The following is a 21,528-nucleotide window of genomic DNA, read 5'->3' on the forward strand; positions in this document are numbered from 1 at the left end:
CAAGCACTTAAAAATTAGAAAATGCCAGAATTAAGGCTGACTGTGCAACCTTAATTTGGCCCTCTTGTGTGTATGCATTATGATACAGTCTTTAATTACACGATCACATACTACCTGATCACATCATGGGCAACCTTAATTCTGGTGTTTCCTAACTTTTGAGTGCTTGACTGCAACCATAACATTCTTTTAACATAGGTTTTTTGGGTATTATATATTGCAGAAAAACTAAAGGAGAAGGGCCATTGGGATTTATAGAGTATCTCAGAGGTTGCAGCTGCATGGAGCAGTTAGATGAAATAGAGATGAATTCATGGGAGAAAGCGAGGTGAGTGTGCAAGGGAAAAGAACATGACTGAGGTATAAAGGGTGTTCTCTGAGGAATAGAGAGAAGGTGGATGTCACACAACTGTTCAAAAGGCACAATAGAGCCAAAAATAAAAGGGCACAAACTCAGATAAAGGATGGGCCTGCCATTGTAGATGTTTAGAAGATGTCGCTTTAAGCAGAAGATAGTTAATATGGACCAAAGGCTGCTACAGATGTTTCAACTGTGAAATTCTATAAAGGAGTAGGTCCTATCAGACCCCCCAGTCCTGCATTGGGGATAATGTCTAGTGCTGCACTCTTTCTGCAGCGTGCCTCCCCATAGGAACATATGGCCAGCATTACTATGGCACTGTTGTAGCTTACACCATCAGCTTGTACCAACACAAAGCTTGCTTATATGAAGGTTAAATAGATGTTCTTCCACAGGATATAAGATGTTAAGGATAAGTACACAAACCACACAACTCTAACTATGATAATTTATTAACACTCTTGCTTAAAAAAATTGAAAGCAGGAAAGAAAAGAAAGACTGATCATAAGATCAATGAGCTGGACTACAAACAATATTGGCCTTGCCTCATAACAGCATAAATAATACAGGAAAGAGAGAGCCACAGAGAGTGAATTAACTGCCTTTATTTTTATGCCAGTGAATTCCAATATTACTATGGGCATGCAGAATTAAAGCCAAGTCTTCTACACGTGTGGTAAAAGATGTATATATTTGTTGGTTGTTTTAATGTATTATCATTGTAACATAATATCCACCTTTATTTAACCTTTACAGAAGTAACTGTATATATGAGAATTGTTGCAGTGCTATCACTGGTACATGTAACTCATGCATTTCAAACATTCACATACAGGATTTATGACAAAGCAGAAACAAGTGGCCCATATGAAAATGAGAACTGAGTGTGAGGCTTATAACCGTAAATTCCTTTGATTGCAAACTTGTTACATTTGCATGTAGCATATTCAATATTCTTCCCACATAAAATTTGCTCTTTAAACATCTACTAATAAACAAATACATAAATTACCCTGAATGCTATTTGAGTTCACATACCAACTTTTCTGAAAAATAAAAACAATATATATATATATCTATATATATAATCTATACAGCATATAGACTGAAGGAGAATCCATTAACACACTATTATGAGATTAGTCCTATAGAGATATGAAAATAAGGATATATACTCAATAGTACTGAACGCTAGACAAGAGTAGAAACAGACAGCAACGGATAGGACAGGAAATCTGGAGTGTAGAACTTGACCAAACAACTGATTAAGATCAGGTGGATGAGGAAAAGAACGGGGAAAGTAATGACCTCTGGTGTAGAAACCAAAGTGAAAGTGAACAACTAAATGGCCACATTTTAATTTTCACAATAATTTTTATGCTATCTTGGGAAGCTCTAAATCTAAACCATCCTAGTCTACGTGGGATCAGTAATAACACAGAATACAGCCAGCTTGACAAAGGATAAGAAAATGAATTGTGTTAAATTTTTGCCTTCTTTTATAGTCTGATCTCCTCCTAGGAGACCATATTCCCTGGCCATTCCACAGTTTGTCCATCCAGTTTGGCCTTTGTGTTCAACAACTGTGGGCCCTGTATGAATCACTTGCATATGCATACATACATGCACACATACAAACACACATCTCTACGTATCTCAACTTCTTATCTATTGTATAAACGGTCAGTAAAGTCAATCAGTTCCTTTCCCTGATTTGCTGTCCTTAAAAACACTTACTGGACTGAATCCACCTGTAAGGGTTTTGGTTAATTTGTAGTCATTGAAACTATAATTCATGCGGCTACAACGCATACAAAGTTCACATTGTAGTAAAAGAGTATATAGTCTCTATAAACACCGCATCCAGGATATGCCTTGTGTTTATGCTGAGAAAGTCTAAAAACAAAAACCCTGAAGAGTTTGTATTTAGGTCTAACAGTGCTAAGTTGAGGTATTGTTGTCTTGTTACACAATATTCCTGTTTAGTGAAATTCAGTTTTCCAGTGGGTCTGGCGGTTCTGACAAAGAGCAGTTCCCATAGGCAGCCATGTGAAACACAAGTCTTATTGGCAAATGCTGTTTGACATTTTTCTGTTAAGACAGGATGCAGTGGTCCTATTTTCTTCCAGTCAGACTTATTAAAAAAAAACAACACATCTCAAAGAGCCATCAGCAGCATGATATTGTTTTTTCCCCCCACACAGAGGTTTTGTAGATTTCCCAGTCCATCTCAGATTGATGATAGTGTAGCACCTGGTGTTTCTGTTACATGTGGGATGCTACCCACTTTTGTTTTTTGTGTTTTGGATTTGAAAAAAATGCTACTTCCATTTTTCCTTCATGTGAAATACCGACACTGTGTAGAGTCAATATAACAATGAGAAGTACACCGTAATTTTCCATAAGACCTAAGACAAAAGAGAATGTGCATCAGTTGCAATGTATGAAATATTTGACCATTAATGCATTTTCTTTTCCTTTATAAATTTACAAATATTGGATATGGATTGACTGTGCCTAATTTGCTAGAACCCTTTAATATCCAAATTGCCAACACATTGTACATGGGCTCTGACAGTAACTTTCTGGAAGAATCAAGTCCATTCACATAAATATAATGACAAGAAACACCAACCACCAATACATCTGACAGCAAAACCGGGGTACAATTTCCAGCTATACTCTACATCATTCACCACTGCCAGTGAAGTTGATCCAGCAGAGTCCAATATACACTGGGGTAAAATTCAGGCCCTATTGAAGTCAATGGGAATTTTTCTAATCCTACTTCCTCCGCAAATTCATTGTATAATCGTAGGTAAATCACATAGGGCCTAATCCAAAACCCAATGAGTCAATGAATGTCTTTCTATTGATTTCAATAGACATTAGCTTGCGCCCTTAAATTCCGACCCTCAATTGTCCATTTCTGTAAAATAAGGATAACGATACATACACATCATGGCGAAGCACTTTGAAATACCTGGTGAAAAACACTAAATAGGTGCCAAGTATTATTATGGTATCATGTGTGCGTGTGTAGGAGGCAGGAGAAATTGTCTTAGATTCATTGATTTCAATTGAGATGTGATGATTTATGCAAGCTAAAGCTCTGACCCTGAGATTTTTATGCAAATGCAATTTTGATGAGGGTTTTAAAAAAAGACGATTTAAATGATCTTTCACAGTCTAGGTATACATTGAAGCTGAGGTTTCTCATAAGTCACTAGTGGTTTTCAGTGTCTCCATTCTGAAAGCCAGACCCCTTGAAGACATCTCAAGTTGTCATCTAAAATTCAGGCACCCCAATAACTAGTCACTTTTGTAAACCTTGGCCTAAGCAATCGATCTTATCAAGCTGTGCAACCTCTTATTCTGTGACTGTTCCAGCAATTGCACTATGAGGATTAACACAACAGGCAGTTTGCAGAAATGTCCTGTGGTTTCTTATCCCTGTCAATTAGCACATTATAGTTTCACAAACTATGAGGACTCTGCGCATAATTTCATTTACAAATTAAATGTTTCCTGCTAGATAGTAATGATACCTGACAGTGAGATAGAGGTATGACTGTTGGAGGTAAAATGCTGACCAGAGGAAGCCACTTACACAAATGCAGACCAGGCAAATCAACAATAAGCAGATGTTGCAATGAAATATGCTGCCAAGCAGAATTACAGCTTTGCATTTGTTGTTTAATATTTTTTGCAGATAGTTCTGGTCTTTGAAAATGCCTGCTCTAATATATGACTGACTGGTTCAGAATCAAAGGAATTCCAGATGGTAGACCCACAAGCTGGGCTCTTTCCCAGTAAAGGTGACATGCATAGGATGAAATTAGCTTTGTGCCTTTTTTTCCTTTCTTACCATGTAAATAACAGTGACCTTATTTTTACAGTAGAAATTCTGGACTTGCCTACTCTTGAAAATGTTATGAAAACTAGTCTAATGATAACATCAGAAAAGCAGGAAAGCTGAGATTTTCCAACACATATTAACAGATTAAGGGCAATTATGCCCATATATGCAACATGTGTGTCCAACTCTCATTAACCACAATAGGAATCACATGCATGTAGCTGAGAGTTGAATTGAGCCTAAAACTCAATACAATACAGTTAGACTATATATGAATATAATTTCCAATTCATGCTTTAATAACCACACATGCTTTAGTGAAATACATTCTTGCAATATTCTTTTGTTTTTAATCAATCAAAAAATAAAATGAAGATAGGTTTGTCCATACCCAGGGAGATATGTTTTACATGTCAAATATCCAAAATCTTTTCCATCACAATCTTCTACTCCCTCATGTCGGTAGCCATCTCCACAGTAAGCATGGTGGCATCCTAATGAACATGCAAGAAAAGGGCACCTTCACAACTGAGACAACCAAGTCAAGGATGCAGGAAAGACAAGCAGGACCATATTATTAAGGGCACAACATGAAACAGGGAATCTAACTGGCATCATAGAAAGACTGCCCACTCAGAAAGGGCTGGTTGCTCTTCGTTATAAAGAATGTTCTTTGACTCAAATTTAAGTGATTAGGGAAAGGGAACGGTTTAGGTTAGACAGGGCTTTAGGAATTAACCAAAGGAAGGTACAGGAAGCATAAAATATGCTTAGGATAAACTTTGGGAGTTGGATTTTCAAAAGCACCTAAGTGACTTGGGAGCACAAATCCCATTGAAAGCTGTGGGACTAGTGCTCCTAAATCATATAGGTGTTTTTGAAAATCCCAAACCGGCTCTCTCCTTGCCATCTCATAATATCCAAGTATATCTACTGAAAGTAGGTTCCCCTACACAAGGATGTGTTATGTAGACCTATTGTTTCTCCATAACACCAACAAAAAATAATCCCATGTATCTGTGTACAGTGACTGCCAATGCAATGTCAATATGCATGCAAGGTTACCCCAAGATGGGAGAGTGGAATTATTTCCTATTCCAAACTGCAGGAAATCAGCTATCCAAGTCAGTAGCAAAACTCCCATTGATTTAAGTGGGAGTAGGCCTTGACTAGGTCCATACTGTGGTATTCAGAGAGACCTTGGATTGGTAACTGTGAACCAACCTTGACTTTTTATGGCAATTGCTGTCTGTATCACTGTAATCATTTTTGGCTGGTCAATAACTAGCATTTGATTTTAAAGTCTGTGATTTTTCTAAGCATAACTTTAAAAGTTGAGACTATGTTCATTTAGCTGTGAGGCAAAAGTTAAAGGGAATTTAATCATTGTTAAGCGAACTACATTGATTAAACAAGCATGCAGAAGGGGTGGGGGGAGTTGAGGATAATTATGAAAATTTGGTAATTTACTAATTGTTTATTTGTTAGAAGGCAGGGTGGTCTCTCCTGGAAATAACTCATTTGTTGCACCAGCGGTCTATTTGTCAGAAATTGTTGCTTCTATATAAAGAACAATTAATCTGTTATACAATTAAATCAATCCAAAAGTTAGCTGTTTTCTTTTGATTCAGTCAAAGAAGAATCACTGGCAGAAGTACATAGCTCCACAAGAAGAAAGTGATGAATGTTTGTTTAGTTTTCATGGGTGCTTAGTTTTCAGCTTTTTAGACACATCAGTGTCATAACTGAATAGGTCACAAGGGCTCTATTCGCTGGAAACTACACTCAGTTTATAGCACGCTATAGTCATGTCATGGGTTTTCTGGGACAGAGTGTGCTCACAAAGAAAGGAGGTGGATGTACAAGGGACAAAAGAAGCTTGCATTTTTCCAGAGTCAACAAACACTCATTCTGCATTGTGAAAAAGGCTCATCTCTCCTACGTTTTTCTGCTAAAAGTGACTAGAAAGTAGTGAAGAGTTGCTGTATGTCTGGGGAAGTGATGAAGGGCAGAGGGAGCTCTCAAGTTGTTCTCCATGTTTGTATGCTATCATTCGGCCTCTGCTTTCAGTGACCAGCGAAATGAAAGCTAAGTTTACTTGGCATGAACCAGTCTTGGGTAGACCTAGAAGTGCACATATTGAGCCAAAATCTGATTCCACTGAAGTCAATGGCAAAACTGCAATTAATCTCAATGGGACCAGTATCTGGCCCATTATTAATCCCTTCTAGCAGAAATAGGAACATTTGTGTCCCAATATCCTGGACAAATTCCCAGCTGGGTAATTAGATCTTGCTTACCTAAAATCCTCACCTGTAGCCTTAACTGGTTAGAGCAGTCATCTCCACTTCCTGTCCTAAATGTTTGTATAATGCACTAACCTGTTTTGCACTCAAAATCCCAATGATTTCCATGGAAGTTCTGCATATAAATCAATTGCAGGATCAGGCCCTTTAAAAGATGTCTGTCATGTTCTAACTCAGAGGTGATTCCTGTTTGTGAAGTGTGAAAAGCATATTTGGGATCCTTTGAGATAAAAGGCTGCATACAAGTTATTATTTTGCCTAGAGTTTATAGCAACTTGCATGCCCGATCTACTCAAAATGCAGCTGTCGTATCTTCCTTTTCGACATCGGTGTTCAGTTTGCAAACAGTCGCCTAAAGGTCCCACATAAGACATCATGGACTGCACATGTGATCGACATTATGGTTTGTTTAAAGAAAGAAATAACACTGCATAGATGTGACTTACTTATACAGTCATCTGTCACAATAGTATTGCCATCATCACATTCTTCCCCATCCTGGATGATGCCATCTCCACAGGTGCTGCCATCCTCTACAGGGTAATCCACAGGATAGAAAGGGGTAAGCTATCCAAATAAACACATGACAATTACCAGAACTGAACTATAAGAGTCTTGTTATCATTAAAAAGGTGAAGTGGGTGACAGAGATGGGTACAAGCCACATAGTTTGGATTCAAATGGGATCTTTGCCAAAGTTTGGGGTTTTCCAGGATTTGGTTTGGCCTACTATTGAGCCAGTTGGGAACCTGGGATCTGGATCAAAACTTCTTCAGGGTTTAGTGAATGTCTGAAAGTTTGGTTTGAGCCCACCTCCAGAGAGACATTTTTCAGGAAGTGTCAGTACAGCGGAACCTCTGGTTACATTGTAACCAGGTATTCAGATCATGTTATTTCAAGGTGTGTACTAAAAGGGTCTCACACAGGGCCTGATTCAAAGTCAACTTCAGTGAGCTTTGGATCAAACCCTCACAGCTGTGTGCAACTCAGTGGTTTTGGTTTGCAGGCATTTGTACAAAACTTGTTTTTTTCACAACTTCTCATGAGTTATGGTTTTGTACAGGGTCCAAACACTCTGGCAAACCTGTTCAGTTTTGCCTTATGGGTCAAATACCAAAGCCTCTCTGCCACTCTAACACACAAAACACAGCCCCAGTTTGTTCACCAGTTGAGCGAGGTTCACAGGGAGGTTTCCAAAACCTGAAACCATTAACAAATTAATACCGCCAATAGCTAAAACTCCTGTAAACAAGAATTTCAGAATTTTATTCAGTTCTGGCAGTGCTCCACTTTTTAGGAGAAATTTCCACAGAAAATAATTAGGTGCTCAAACACTGGAGAAAATGAGCATTTCCTTTGGTTTTAATTTTTCTTTATGAAATCCAAAGTTCAAAAGCACAAATCTTGTTTTTAAAATGGAACATAAATCTTCATGAAATCAGATGCCTTCTGAGACAATCATCATGTTTTTACCTGGATTGGAAGCCATCCAATGGTATCCTTGAAATACAGAGATCTCTGATCTCTTCGAAAGGCTAAAGCATTTTCAGTGTTCAGCCGGTCCAACTCCTCCTGATTGTTCACCACAAAAATCTGGGACACAGAAAATGAAATCACTGAGAATCCTTTCAAACAGTGTTTCAGTCATGGGGTCTAGTTTGCAGAGTTGACAAACAGCTCTACATATGTTGATAATCAAACAGAACAATTATTTAATAGATTGATTCCAAAAGCAGCACTGTATTCATAATACTATGCTGAAATGTAAACCTGTGCACTTCCAGGTCACCAAAGGACAACTATAATAGTTAAGAGAGATGAGTTTTAAAGAGCTAGTGCCTCAATTTCCTAGGACCAAATTTTTTGAACTCAGCACAGCTAGTCCCACAACAATACTTGTGCAAGTCATTGCCTGTGCAGAAGCTCATGTACACAAATGGGTATTTGCAGGAGCAATTACAAAACACATGCATACAAAAGGGTTTTGGGGGATACATTGAGTGTGCCAACATTTCTTCATGCACATTCATTGCAAAATAAACAATTAATTGCATTGCTAGAGCCCCTACTTAGCTTTTATTACTTTGTTCAGACTTCACTGCACGGAAATCTGTACTTCTCTATATGTGTCTGTTTCTATCCAAAGCAAATTTTTTAATTGAATAGAAAAATTAGTTCAAAACTAGGAGAAATAGAATGTGCTGCTCCCTTCCCAAATTCTTTTATGTCTCAATCATTGAAATTTGGCAGCAAGAGGCATTAAGCTGTAATCTCTTCCTTTAGCAGTTTAATCAAATTAATTTTAGCAGGATTCAAAACATTTTTAAATTAAGAAAAAGTAAATGGAACGCATCTGAAGAAAATGGATTTAGTAACATAATGTCTGAGCCTGATTTCCACTAAGATAAACAGAACGAGTTCTTTTTAAAAAATCAAAGGTAATTTATTTTTACATAGCATGACAATAACCCAGGGCCCCTAACAAAACTCAGCACCATTAAAAGCAGCATTGAATAAAAATGCCTTCCATCAAATGAAGGACGACAGTGAAGACTAGAGTCTCCCTCCCCCACCAAGAGTTGAGTCTGCAACTGTCAAGCATTCGTGGTTAAAAGAGGAAGGCCCAACACGGTAACTCTAACTTCAGTTGAAATCAAACGGCAGTTTTGTCTTCTCAGCAGCTACGGATTTGAACCCAGGAGCCACAGTTACAGAGACGAAGACTAAACCGTGGTTAATGACATGCAAACCTGAGCTGATACTTTACACAAAGCCAACAAAGGGTATGTCTACACTACGAAATTAGGTCGATTTAATATAAGTTGATTTTTTAGAAATCGATTTGATACAGTAGATTGTGTATGTCCCCACTTAAGACCATTAAGACCATTAAGTCGGCGGAGTGCGTCCACAGTACCGAGGCTAGCGTCGCCTTTCGGAGCGTTGCACTGTGGATGGCTATCCCACAGTTCCCACAGTCTCCGCCACCCACTGGAATTCCGGGTTGAGCTCCCAATGCCTGATGGGGGCAAAAACATTGTTGCGGGTGGTTCTGGGTACATGTCGTCAGGCCCCTCTCCCCATGAAAGCAACGGCAAAAAATCGTTTCTCGCCTTTTTTCCTGGGTTGCCCGTGCAGACGACATACCACGGCAAGCATGGAGCCCGCTCAGCTCACTGTCACCTTACGTCTCCTGGGTGCTGCTGGCAGACACGGTACTGCAGTGCTACACAGCAGCAGCTTCTTGCCCTTGCAAGTTAGCAAAGATGGTTAGCAGCCGTATTGTACTGTCTGCTGCTGTCTCCTGGTTCCTCCTGGCCAGCCTCAGTGAGGTCGGTCGGGGGCTCCTGGGCAGACATGGGTGCTCCTGGCTGGCCTCGGTGAGGTCAGTCGGGGGCGCCTGGGCAGACATGGGTGCTCCTGGCCGGCCTCGGTGAAGTTGGTTGGGGGCTCCTGGACATAAATGGGAGGGGCTCCAGGTCATTCCCTTCTTTAAGTTTCGTCTAATGGAAATTCAGTCCTGTCTGGAATATCAGGCAAGCCTACCAAAGAACCAGAGAGGCAAACAGCCGCTCCGGGTCAGAGCCCCAGACATCCCACTTCTATGATGAGCTGCATGCCATTCTAGGGGGTGCCCCCACCACTACCCCACCCCTGTGCTTCCCTCCTCCCCCACCCCTCCCAGGCTACCTTGGCAGTTATCCCCCCATTTGTGTGATGAATTAATAAAGAATGCATGAATTTGAAACAATGACTTTATTGCCTCTGCAACTGGAGATCAAAGGGGGGAGGGGAGGGTGGTTGGCTTACAGGGAAGTAGAGTTAACCAAGGGGGCGGGTTTTCATCAAGGAGAAACAAACAGAACTTTCACACCGTAGCCTGGCCAGTCATGAAACTGGTTTTCAAAGCTTCTCTGATGCACGGCGCACCCTGCTGCGCTCTTCTAACCGCCCTGGTGTCTGACTGTGCTTAATCATTTTGTCTTTTAGAATGAAGTTCTGATAGCACGGATTCGTCTCCCCATACAGCGATCAAATCCAGTACCTCCCGTTCGGTCCATGCTGGAGCTCTTTTGCGATTCTGGGACTCCGTGGTCACCTGTGCCGATGAGCTCTGCATGGTCACCTGTGCTGATCAGCTTGCCACAGTGGCCAAACAGGAAATGAAATTCAAAAGTTCGCGGGGCTTTTCCTGTCTACCTGACCAGTGCATCTGAGTTGAGAGTGCTGTCCAGAGCGGTCACAATGGAGCACTGTGGGATAGCTCCCAGAGGCCAATACCGTCAAATTGCGTCCACACTACCCCAAATTCGACCCAGCAGGGTGGATTTCAGCGCTAATCCCCTCGTCTGGGAGGAGTACAGAAATCGATTGTAAGAGCCCTTTAGGTCGACAAAAATGGCTTCGTCGTGTGGATGGGTGCAGGGTTAAATCAATCTAACGCTGCTAAATTCGACCTAAACTCGTAGTGTAGACCAGGACAAAGAGCTCCCAGAATGGAGACGGCTTTGGGGATATTGGGTTGTGACATGCTGTGAAAGGAATGATGAATTGTAAATGTGAGTAGGTGTCACTGAATTATCCAGCTCTGGTTGGAATCCTGCTCATAATGAAACCTAGCAAGCCAGGCCAGGAGATCTCTCTCTTGGTCTTTTATGGGTGCATCTGTCTCAGCATGCCAATTTTCTTTAGGTGATATAAGGGGACTTCAAGGGTGCACAAAGATGGCTTTGAAGAGGAGACATATAAGTGCAAACTTAAATCCAAATTCTTAACACTCAAGTGAGTAAGGACAAATGGAGTAAGCCAGCAGAATTGCCAAGGAGGGAGCATTGCTCAGCAGGCGGTGGGATGCAACCATTGACAACCCAGTTTTATTAGGATATGGCTTCCAAGATTGCCTTCTTTATCCAGTACCCATTAAAATATACTCAGGTAAGAGCAAATGTCTGCAATCCCAAAACAGGGAATCCTAGAAATGGGCTAAACCACATGCCCAAGACTGTCAATAGTATCCGAACACACCAAGTCTTGGAGCTTGTTATAGGATATAGGTCCCTCACCTGGACTGACTCTCAAGGTTTATATACTAGAAATAAAACTCTGAAGCACATTTATGACATTTAGACAAGTTCTCCCTTTGATCCAGAAGTTTGGCCAACACAGTGCCTTTAAAATCAAAGCGCTTAAAAATCATTTACTTAACCTCCTAACAAGCTGCCTTACCGCAGGGACTTTTGGATAGCTGTGTCCAAGCACGGATTCCTCATAAGGTGGGATATTCACATTTTGTGGGGGTTTGCAGAGACATCTCCCTGGAGGCCCTGGAAGCCCTCTTTCCCCTTTTGGTCCTATTGTTAAATGTCCTAGGAAGCAAAATACCAGGCTGCCATGTTATGTCATTACTGTACAGAACACAAACCAAGCCTCAGAGGGGAACAGCTGAATGTGGACTACATAATACCAGTAAGTTGAATTCACATCTGTCTAAGGTCTGGGTGCTGTGAGGTGCTGAGTTATCTCCCATAGACTTCACTGAGAGTTCAGGGAACTCATTGCTATGTGGGAGCAGATCTTAAGAGTACCTATATTAACCGTATGGGGAGGGACATCATCACAGGGTGAGGTTTTAGGATAAATAACTCAAATTATTGGACCAAAAAGGTTTGGAATTAGCAAATCTGATATGCACAGCTTTCTATGGGTGGAGTGGGACCTTTAAAATCTTGGTTGCCCTCCCAGCAGTATGGAGAAAACATCGCTTTGAAATTTTCCAGCTGATTTAGTCTATGCTTAGGTGTTTCTTATTGGGGGACATCAGCTGTACGAAGATCCATTCCCAAACAGCCGCCAGCGCTATAAGTGTACTGTTTCCAAGCCACTGCAGAGAAGGTAACTCTCGCCCACTGAATAAGCCAAGAGGCGGCAAAGGGAAAGAGAAAACTGAGCAGATGAGCAGCAGCAGCACAACCAGCTGGTGCTCATCTGGAACACTCTTGGTTTCCAGCCATTTGTTTTTGTAAAAAAAATAAAAAATGAACACCCTTTTTTATCCTTCATTATAAAATCATTAGGGAAAAAAAACTGACTGTTAATATCAACTATTGCCGCCTCAGTATCAGATTCTGTGTTGTCCCACATGTCTAGCTTTTGTCTTCTCCAAAGAGAAAGAAATCTGCCTAGGGTTTGAGTGAATTCATATGCTTGAATCTGTATATTTTTCAATAATAAGGTTCTTCCTCCCTCCCCCAACCTCTGCCTTTATCTCCGCAATATACACAAAATGCAGAGACTGCAGGGGCATTTGCAGCACACATGAGAAGGAGAGAGAGACTCCTTTTCATCTCTCCCATCCCCCCCCCCCACCTCCTCTCAGCTGTTATTATGGCATCAATTATATCTGATATGCTTCTCTTTTGCAGAGCAGTGCAGAGTGAGCCTGCACCATGTGATTAGAAGGATCAATCTTGCTTTGTAAGCTGGAACATTTTGAGGAGGAAGGCTCCTGTCTCCCAGGATCTACTATGAGGACTCATTAATCCTCCAAGGCTGCCATAGCTTTCCCTCTTCCTCAAGCCCATTACCACACGATGGGGTTTTAGGATAAGAACTTTCTCTCTCATGTGTGCTGCAAATGCCTTTGTGCTCTCTGTCTTTTGGGTGTATGGCAGAGATTGGGGGAGGGAGGAAGAGTCTTATTACTGAAAATTATACAAATTCACACAAATCCTAGGCAGCTTTGTTTCTCTTTGGAGATGAAAAAAACTAGACATGTGCCACAACATAAAAGCTGATACCAAAGTTGCAATAGTTGATAATAACATTTAAGGGTCTTTAGGGAATCTTATGGGCCAGATTATCTGTTTTTATTTAAATATTAGAAACCATAACAGATGCTTCAGAGGAAGTAGAACCAGCATAATGGACAATCATGGAACAACCTGCTCACAGGGGATCCTCAACCCAGGCAGCTTGCAACTGAACAACCAAAATGTCATGGACGTTTCTGTACCAATACCTGTTTAACAGCATGATACAGGCTAGGAGAGGGGTGAGGGAGGGAAGATGGGGAAGATGACTGCTAAGAGTGGCCTCTCTTACCTGATACTGAAGGTCCTGGTGGACCTGGTTGACCCAAAGGACCAGGCCTGCCAGGTGGACCCATAATTCCAGCAGGTCCAATATCTCCCTTTTGTCCCTAGCATATGAAAAACATTCATTAATGACACAGCAAATTAGTATCTACTACATTTAACATAAAGAAAGCAGATCCACCAGTGGAAACACATCCATCGTACACTTCATATCCACCATGCCTGGGGACACTGGAAGAGGAAACATACCTTATTCTCACACATGAATGAGGAGGAAAGTCCTATTGTGATTCTGCTCTGAGATTAGACTATGTAAAAGTGGCGCCATCTTTCTCAATAGATCTGTTCTCTGTGTGTAGTCAAAGTCATATCTGCTGATGTGAGTGACTGAAATTAGTTTTTACTGCTTTTTACTGCTGTTAGCTATGCAGGAGGCAACGCAGAGTGAGCTGGATTCGACTGCTCCTTGTGCATCATCTATAGAATTGTTTACCAAATTCCAATCTATACTTGTGCAAACCCTTCGATGGTTGGGCTTGCGCTGAGGTGACTGAGGAGGCTATAATTTGCTGACAGTGGGGTTGTCCTGCAGCACTTTTATAACTGGTGATAATGCACAAGGAGGGAAGCTTGATTTTTGTTGCCTAGGCTGAATTTTCAGGGTGGCAGAAAAAAAATCTTTTCACCTATAAATGGAGCAAATCTGACCTGGAATCAGTGAGACACAATAAATGTGGAACCCCAGGATGCCATTTTTATTGTCACTTTTTGGGCAAGGGTTAATTTTTTTCAAAAGCCACTAAGTGACTTAGGAACCTAAGTCCTATTTATACAACTAATTTGGAGCTCGAGTCCTATTGACTTTCACTTAGGTCCATTCGAAAATTTTGCCCTAGGACTGCACAGCATCTGCCAGTTCTTTGCCTGTCTCTAGCCAGTACTGTCTCTTTCATAAGCTTTAAAAACACCCATGCAGATTTTAATACTTCCGTCAAAAAATAAAAAGAAATGCCAGTTAGAAAAATAGATCAAATCCAAATTTCTCAGAGACCCAGTCTCCTATTAGAAATGTTTTTGAATTTAATACAATAGTACTTATTTAAGATAGTTCTATTTATCTTGTTATCTGTACAGTACCTGAGGTTTACGTTTCTCTCTCTCTCTTTTTTAAAACTGATCCAGAATTCCATGGTGCATCACTTAGTCCACGGTTTACATAACTGGTATGACCTTGATGCAACAAGACACACCATTTTGCATGGTAAAAACTGTATATACTGTATTAACTTTCCTTTAATCCCAAAGGTGATGAATTCCAATGAGGTGGTGTAATTCTAGGGTAACATGCGTTCAGAGAATAACGACAGGCCACTGCACGTCTTGTTTCAGAGTAACGGAGAGTACACATAGCCATGTATACTAAAATAATTTTGTGTTATATAATACTCTGTATCCCATGGATAACTTTAAATGTCATCTGCAGTATCTGTAGCCAGGGCCCATCCAGAATTAATGCAATATTTCACTTTGTTTAAATAATCGCTTTTTCACCCATGAACCTTAGTGTCCATGTGAATAATCATGTTGATGGTCAGTAATTGCTCACATTATGCAATGGGCACACAAAACTGGCAGAGCACAAGAATAAAAAATTGAGTAGCAACCAAGAAACTTCCTAGGAAACCTCCCTCCCCCTCAAAATGGATAAATGGCAGAGGAAATAAACTGTCATATACTGGACTGTCTGAGAGGTACTTGATTTCCATGTGCAATATACTGGATGAACAATCAACTAACACTCCTTGCTCGATGAAGATAGAGCAAACCAGGACAATAATTTACACTTGAATGTCTTTTGCCTTGTTTCTTTTCACGAATCCCTACAGCACTTGGGAAAGCTCTTCTCAAAGACCAAATTTAATTTTCCTAGATGCAGGGAACCAACCCTCTAGAAGGGCCTTTTTCCAAGTAACACTATTCGCTCATGGCTGATATAAGACATTCTACCTTGTCAACATTGAAATCCTGGACTGGCTACTTAGTGTCAATTTCCATGTTGCAAAACTGAGGGAATGGCCCTTTTTATGTCAGTTTGGGAGCAGCAAGGCTGTGACTTCTGAGTTCCACAGTCTGCCTATCTTTTCAGAATGGATATGCTCCTGAAGACTCAGCACACAACTGAAGAAGCCAATGAGATAATCAAGATGGATCTCAGAATGGAACTGGAAGTAACACTTTCTTAATTTAGCTGCTATGCAGACATTTATACAGGGATGTCAGCTGTTTCAGGAGACAGGAAACAGCTCTGTGTGGGCGAAAGCTATCTTCTCTGTTTAACAAATAGCCATTTAAATACAGATTTCCCATTTAACACAAGCAACACGTATAACAGTCAGGCCAGCAAAGCCATAAAATAATATTTTAAAGTTTTTTTAAAAAAAGAGAAAATAAAAATATCAGCGTAGTTGATCAACAACAAAGAGGGAAACCCAATTTTCAACCTTGGATACATAAGGTTAGTGCTCAAATTGACATTTAGACACCCAGAGAGTACTTGGATGCTAATGTCCAAACATGGGATTTGGACTCCTAATTTAGGGCCAGATTAAAGTACCCTTAATCATGCTGAATGGTACCTTACACCACAAGTACTCCTATAAATCAATGGGATTACTTATTGAGTAAAATACTACTTAATGTGACAAAGCTCCCAAGCTCAAAAACTGGTAAGATCAAAAGTTACTGCAACTCCAAGTATTAAAGCAGAACTGTGAGCACTGTGCCTTCTCTCTGTTTAGGCATCAGAGTTAACATCTGTGCCCGTTCCTTCTGGTGGCACAAATTAACATAGTGTAAGAAAGATGTCAGAGGGTACATAGCAACTTTTAAAAATTCACATCTGACAGGGCAAAATTCTTCTCTCTGTATCATGTGACAGACCTATTTTGCATATTCTGCACTTGGTTTGTATTCTATTTTTAGGATTAACCTTGCAAAAACTGGTATTTAAAAATTTCCCACATGGTAAGGCATTATCTCACATGGACTTATTCCTATTGGCACTGCACCACCAGCAAATCAGACCAATGATTCAGATTTTCAGTGCTGGGTGCAGGGGCAGCTCCAGACACCAGCGCACCAAGCACGTGCCTGGGGCGGCAAGCCGCGGGGGGCGGCCTGATGGTCGCCGTGAGGGCGACAGTCAGGCTGCCTTCGGCGGCATGCCTGCAGGAGGTCCGCCGGTCCCGGGGCTTCGGCGGCAATTCAGTGGCGGGTACGCCGAAGGCGTGGCACTGACAGACCTCCCGCAGGCGTGCCGCCGAAAGCCGCCTGACTGCCGTGCTTGGGGCGGCAAAATACATAGAGCCGTCCCTGGCTGGGTGTAACCATCTTGCAAATAAAATACCTGCAACTGGCCATTGAACATAAGCTTCTACAAAGGAACTGCTGGAGCTCCTGCAACTGTATGCAAATATTATTGTTTAAAATTGGTTCAGGTTGTAAAGGAAGCAATATGAGGAAACATCCACTAAAAATGCAACTGATGATGCATATTAGCTCTTCTGAGTTCGTAATTAATGCAATACTTTTAATTACTTGGAGAATACATCTTGTATTGGAGAAGCTTGCATCAACTTCTATATACAATTATCAGCTTTTACACCGAATCCCAAAGAATTTGAAGATGTGAGTTCTATACATATAATTATTTTGAACCCTCCAAAAAGAACAAGTTACTATAATATTATTTCATCTGGTTAATCTTTTACCAGATTTCAATGAGTTTTATTTTAAAAGTTGCTGTGTGTCCTCTGTCACCATTTTCAGAGTGCATGGATTTATCTTTTGTATGCAGTACTATGATGATTGGTTCCATACATGTAGCCAGGATGATTAATCAATGCGATCTCAGGATCTACTCCATAAAGAGGAAGAGACAGTAAGAATGTTTTATAACAGCCTCCTTTCTTTACATAGAGGTGTAGTAACCTCCAAGGCCCCAGCAATCTGATCTGTGTGGACAGACACCCATGGAAAGTCCATTTGAACTCAAGGGGGCCATGCCTAGGCACAAGGGTCTATCCATGTCGATCCAGTTGCAGGATTGGAATTTAAAATGGTACTGGAGGCGTACTTAGTGCTTACACAGTAACATGACTGTGTTTTTGAAGTACAAACCAATGGTTCTTGTGAGTCCACAATGTATTAATCTAGTCCATTAGAGTGCCAGGTGTCTCTTTTCCAATGCACACAAGCAGTTTCTCTATGAGTCTGGTCACTGTTTAGCCAAGCTGAATATATTTAATCTTCCCTCATAAATCAATTCCTTCAGCCCCTAATCATTTTTCTTGCTCTTCACTGAACTCCTCTAATCGGTTGATATATTTCTAGCATGTGGTGCCCAGGGCTGAACACAGTATTCTAGGCATGGCGGTCTGGCCGGAACCATATGAAGATGGATTATAACCTGCTCCCTGATGTGACACCTTTGGATACACAACCCAGAGCCCCCATTTACTTCAGTATTACTGCCTCCCAGCTTTCTACCTCTTACTAGTTATTTGTATTTTATATTCATTCATAGATTAGAAGGCCAGAAGGGACCACTGTGATCATCATCTACTCTGCCCTCAAAAACTCTGTTTCCCATCAGGAAATAAAACTCTGGCCTCCAACGTGACAGGCAGGGATACTCACCACTATGCTAACAAGGAAGGGTCTAGAAGTGCAATTCTGGTGGGATTCAAACCCACAATCTTTGAATGCCCTCTCAGCTCTAGAAGTCCAATGCACAACAGAGCCACTAAAAGTGCATTTAAGTCCCACTGAGATTTGAATGCAGTTTGCTGGATTGAAAGTGTAGCGTGCCGGTCATTACATTGTGCAACCACTCGCATTATCCCCTCGACATATTAGTTCCAGGTTGAAAGTAACGTTGCTATTTCCTACACATATTTCTAATTTTGCACCACTGGACAGTTTGTTTTCATCTCAGATGCCATGTTGTGGTGACTGTTGGTAAATGATGAGAGTGGAATGTTTCTGATTCCAAACCAAACTCGGAAATCAGACTATAAAGGCTTCCTCCAATAGGTTACTTCCAAAACCTTTCCATAGGGTGGAAATGGGAAGCCGTGCAGTGTTTACACCATGGCCAATGAACTCTGCCCCACTCTGCTGCTGAGGGCGGATGTTAGGGATGCTCTGATCATGTACAGTGGCTCCCCAACTCCACGTGGGTGAGAAAGGTATTTGTGGAGACTAAGGACCAGATGCTGACCTTCACTGTGGCTTCTCCAGTGCCCCAACAGGTCCATAAAGCCAGCTTACTTGTCTGGCTAAGAATTCTCTTAGCTTGAAGTGACATCCCTTCTCATAGCCCCCAATGACAACAGCATGGCTGGAGTATCCCTACACGCTGGGTATCCCTTGCTGCCATAACCATCCCTTGGGCTATTGACATCTGGGGAGAAATTAGAGAAGCCCTGACTCCAAGCCAGCCTTAGTATTGGGGAGCCACAAAGATCTTGTGAAACCTCTGTTGCTCCCAACACTTTGGGTCCTGTCCTGTGCTGAGTGTACCTCAGTGGTACCAGAGAACCAGGCCCTGAATTGAGTCGAGAGTCATAACGGGGATACCCTAGCTGCCAGTTCTGACAGGGAAATGTCAATGAGGGCAGGACTGTGGAGCCTATCAGCTGTAAGAACGGCACCCGTGCCATGCTGTTTGGCACTCGAGGGAAGATCACAGCCCTGTCTGAAGTTACACTCAACGAAAATCTTGTCATCAATCTAGGAAAAATTACATTTCAGATAATATACAGCCTGACCTTCGACCTTCAAATTCTGACTGTATGACTGGAACTCTTACACAAGTAGAACACTTACATTATACACTGTATGTATGCACACACACACGCATGTGCGTGCTCACGCATTCCCCCCCCATATATATTCAAAATCATTCCATTTCTATGCACAAAAAGTGGAGAGAATCAATGTAACAAAATACTGGCGCATGAAAAGATAGAGGATCTAGTCACTCATCACAACCACACAAATCCCAGAAAACTCGTAAAGAGAAAACATAGGTTTCCTACTTGTTTGCCTCGTTTTCCTGGTCTTCCAATAGGTCCTCTGTGCCCAGGCACTCCAGGTTCTCCCTTTGGACCCATTTCTCCCTTGGGGAGTTGGGGGTGGGAGGGAAAAAAAGCATGTCTTAAGTATAGAAATATGTATTAAATTGGTAATATGTGTCGTATACAACACAGCAGGTAATTCAGTACGTTCAGTGTACACTGTTACTCTATGTGCACAGTTTGGTCCTAAGAGAATACCATCGTTGTTGTACAATATATTGCCAGTTCGTGGTTATAACTAAATGCTTTTAAAAAATACTTTAAAATTTTAACTTATTTTTTTACCCAAAATCTCTCAGAAAGGCCCCTCATCTATAAAAGAAGCAGCTGGGGAAATTAGAAACAGGTTAGCAGACATGGGGTTATCCAGGCAACTTGGCTAACAACCCTCTTTCTGACACATTTCAAACTATCTAGCTTTGCTGCAAGGACCCGTAATTAATAAAATCACCAGTAAGAAAGGTGACCAGCTCTCTCCTCTGCTATCCCCTTCAGAAGTACCCATTATTTTCTTAACTTAATTTCCTAGACAAAATGTGATTATGATTGTTACATATAGACCTTCCTTTAAGGATTCTGCCCATAAAACAATCTTTAAATCGGAATTATAATTATTTGTCTAGTTCTTGATTAATGGAGGTACCAAAACCCGTCAGGGTAAGCCCTACTATTTAGAAGCAGGTCATTCTAAATCAGAATACTATTTAATAGAGATGTTCAGTAACACCATGCAATTGGATTGGCTATGAAGTCACAAACAAGAGTTTGGAAACTTAAAGTGGGGGCAAGTTTCTGATCAAATAAATATTCCTGAAAAGAGAAATGGAAAAAAAAAAAAAACTCACCTAAGCCAAAACCTGCAGTCTTCACCTAAAATAAAAAGACTGCAGGGTTTGGTTCAAGGGATACAAAATACTGGTCACATGATTAAAATGAAACTCTCAATTTTTTGGCACCTTGTGACCAAGATCCATGGTTCTGGAACTTAGATGCTGCTGAAACCACACAATGAACCAAGTGTCTATGTGGCTGCTTACTCAAATTTCTAAGGAGACTTTATATCATGTTTACTTACTTTCTGCCCCAGCATTCCAGGGAAACCTATATACCCCTGTAAAGCAAAAGACAAGAGTAATCAAAAACACGCTGAGTGATCTTTGACAGCATAGCATCAGTTTTTGTTTTGATATACTCCAAAGGAGACAATGTATTGGGGTTTTGTAGCCAGACAATTTGACCAGACACATTTTCATTATAAACGGGCAGTAGCCTTTTTGTGCCACAGTAGCTTGAAGATGAAAAATCCCTGGTGGCCAGGGCTGTGGCTGTGTGTGGCTCTTTTAATTAGCCAGAATGGGCTACCAGAGATCTCGAGGGACTTAACACAGTACAATATGCTCAGCATGTCCCAGCACCCTAACATGGGAGAATATTCTTCACTCACTGGCTGAAATTTAAAGGGGCCTGAAACTCCTCCTCCTAGCTGTCTGATGAAGGGGCCATATAACTCAAGAATTACTCTAGGACAGTGGTTCCCAAACTTTTTCCTCCTCTTGTGCCGGACGTGGCAAGTAAACAAACCGGCCCGGCCCGCCAGAGCCTTTCCCTGCACAAGCGGCGGAACAAGTTTGGGAATCACTGCTCTAGGGTCAGTGATGGAGGCTTTTCTGTGAACTCTCCTCCTTAGCAGCAGTTCCACAAATGCCTGGCACAAGAAGGAGATGGTTACTGTTAGGCCATGTATAGCTAACAAATATTTTTTGTGAC

At 41.2% G+C, this 21,528-nt stretch overlaps 1 protein-coding gene across 3 annotated transcripts in view; it reads right to left on the reverse strand.

The window, feature by feature from the left end:
• Positions 1-814: 814 nt before the first annotated feature.
• The window catches only part of COLQ (collagen like tail subunit of asymmetric acetylcholinesterase), a 66,755-nt gene continuing 46,041 nt past the window's right edge, over positions 815-21,528 (reverse strand). For 2 of the 3 annotated variants that reach the window (XM_005297020.4, XM_042861893.2), the window contains 8 exons: positions 20,837-20,872; positions 19,723-19,803; positions 13,629-13,725; positions 11,754-11,893; positions 8,001-8,120; positions 6,974-7,094; positions 4,613-4,715; positions 815-2,770 (listed from right to left, as the gene is read on the reverse strand). In XM_005297020.4, coding sequence (XP_005297077.2) covers positions 2,701-2,770; positions 4,613-4,715; positions 6,974-7,094; positions 8,001-8,120; positions 11,754-11,893; positions 13,629-13,725; positions 19,723-19,803; positions 20,837-20,872 — 768 coding nt within the window. In that variant the 3' untranslated portion in view covers positions 815-2,700. The remainder of the gene's footprint in view (positions 2,771-4,612; positions 4,716-6,973; positions 7,095-8,000; positions 8,121-11,753; positions 11,894-13,628; positions 13,726-19,722; positions 19,804-20,836; positions 20,873-21,528) is intronic. The other variant, XM_065587044.1, reaches the window with a different exon arrangement.

This window comes from Chrysemys picta, chromosome 2 (genome assembly GCF_011386835.1).
Source record: "Chrysemys picta bellii isolate R12L10 chromosome 2, ASM1138683v2, whole genome shotgun sequence".
In the NCBI taxonomy this organism is placed as follows: Eukaryota; Metazoa; Chordata; order Testudines; family Emydidae; genus Chrysemys; species Chrysemys picta.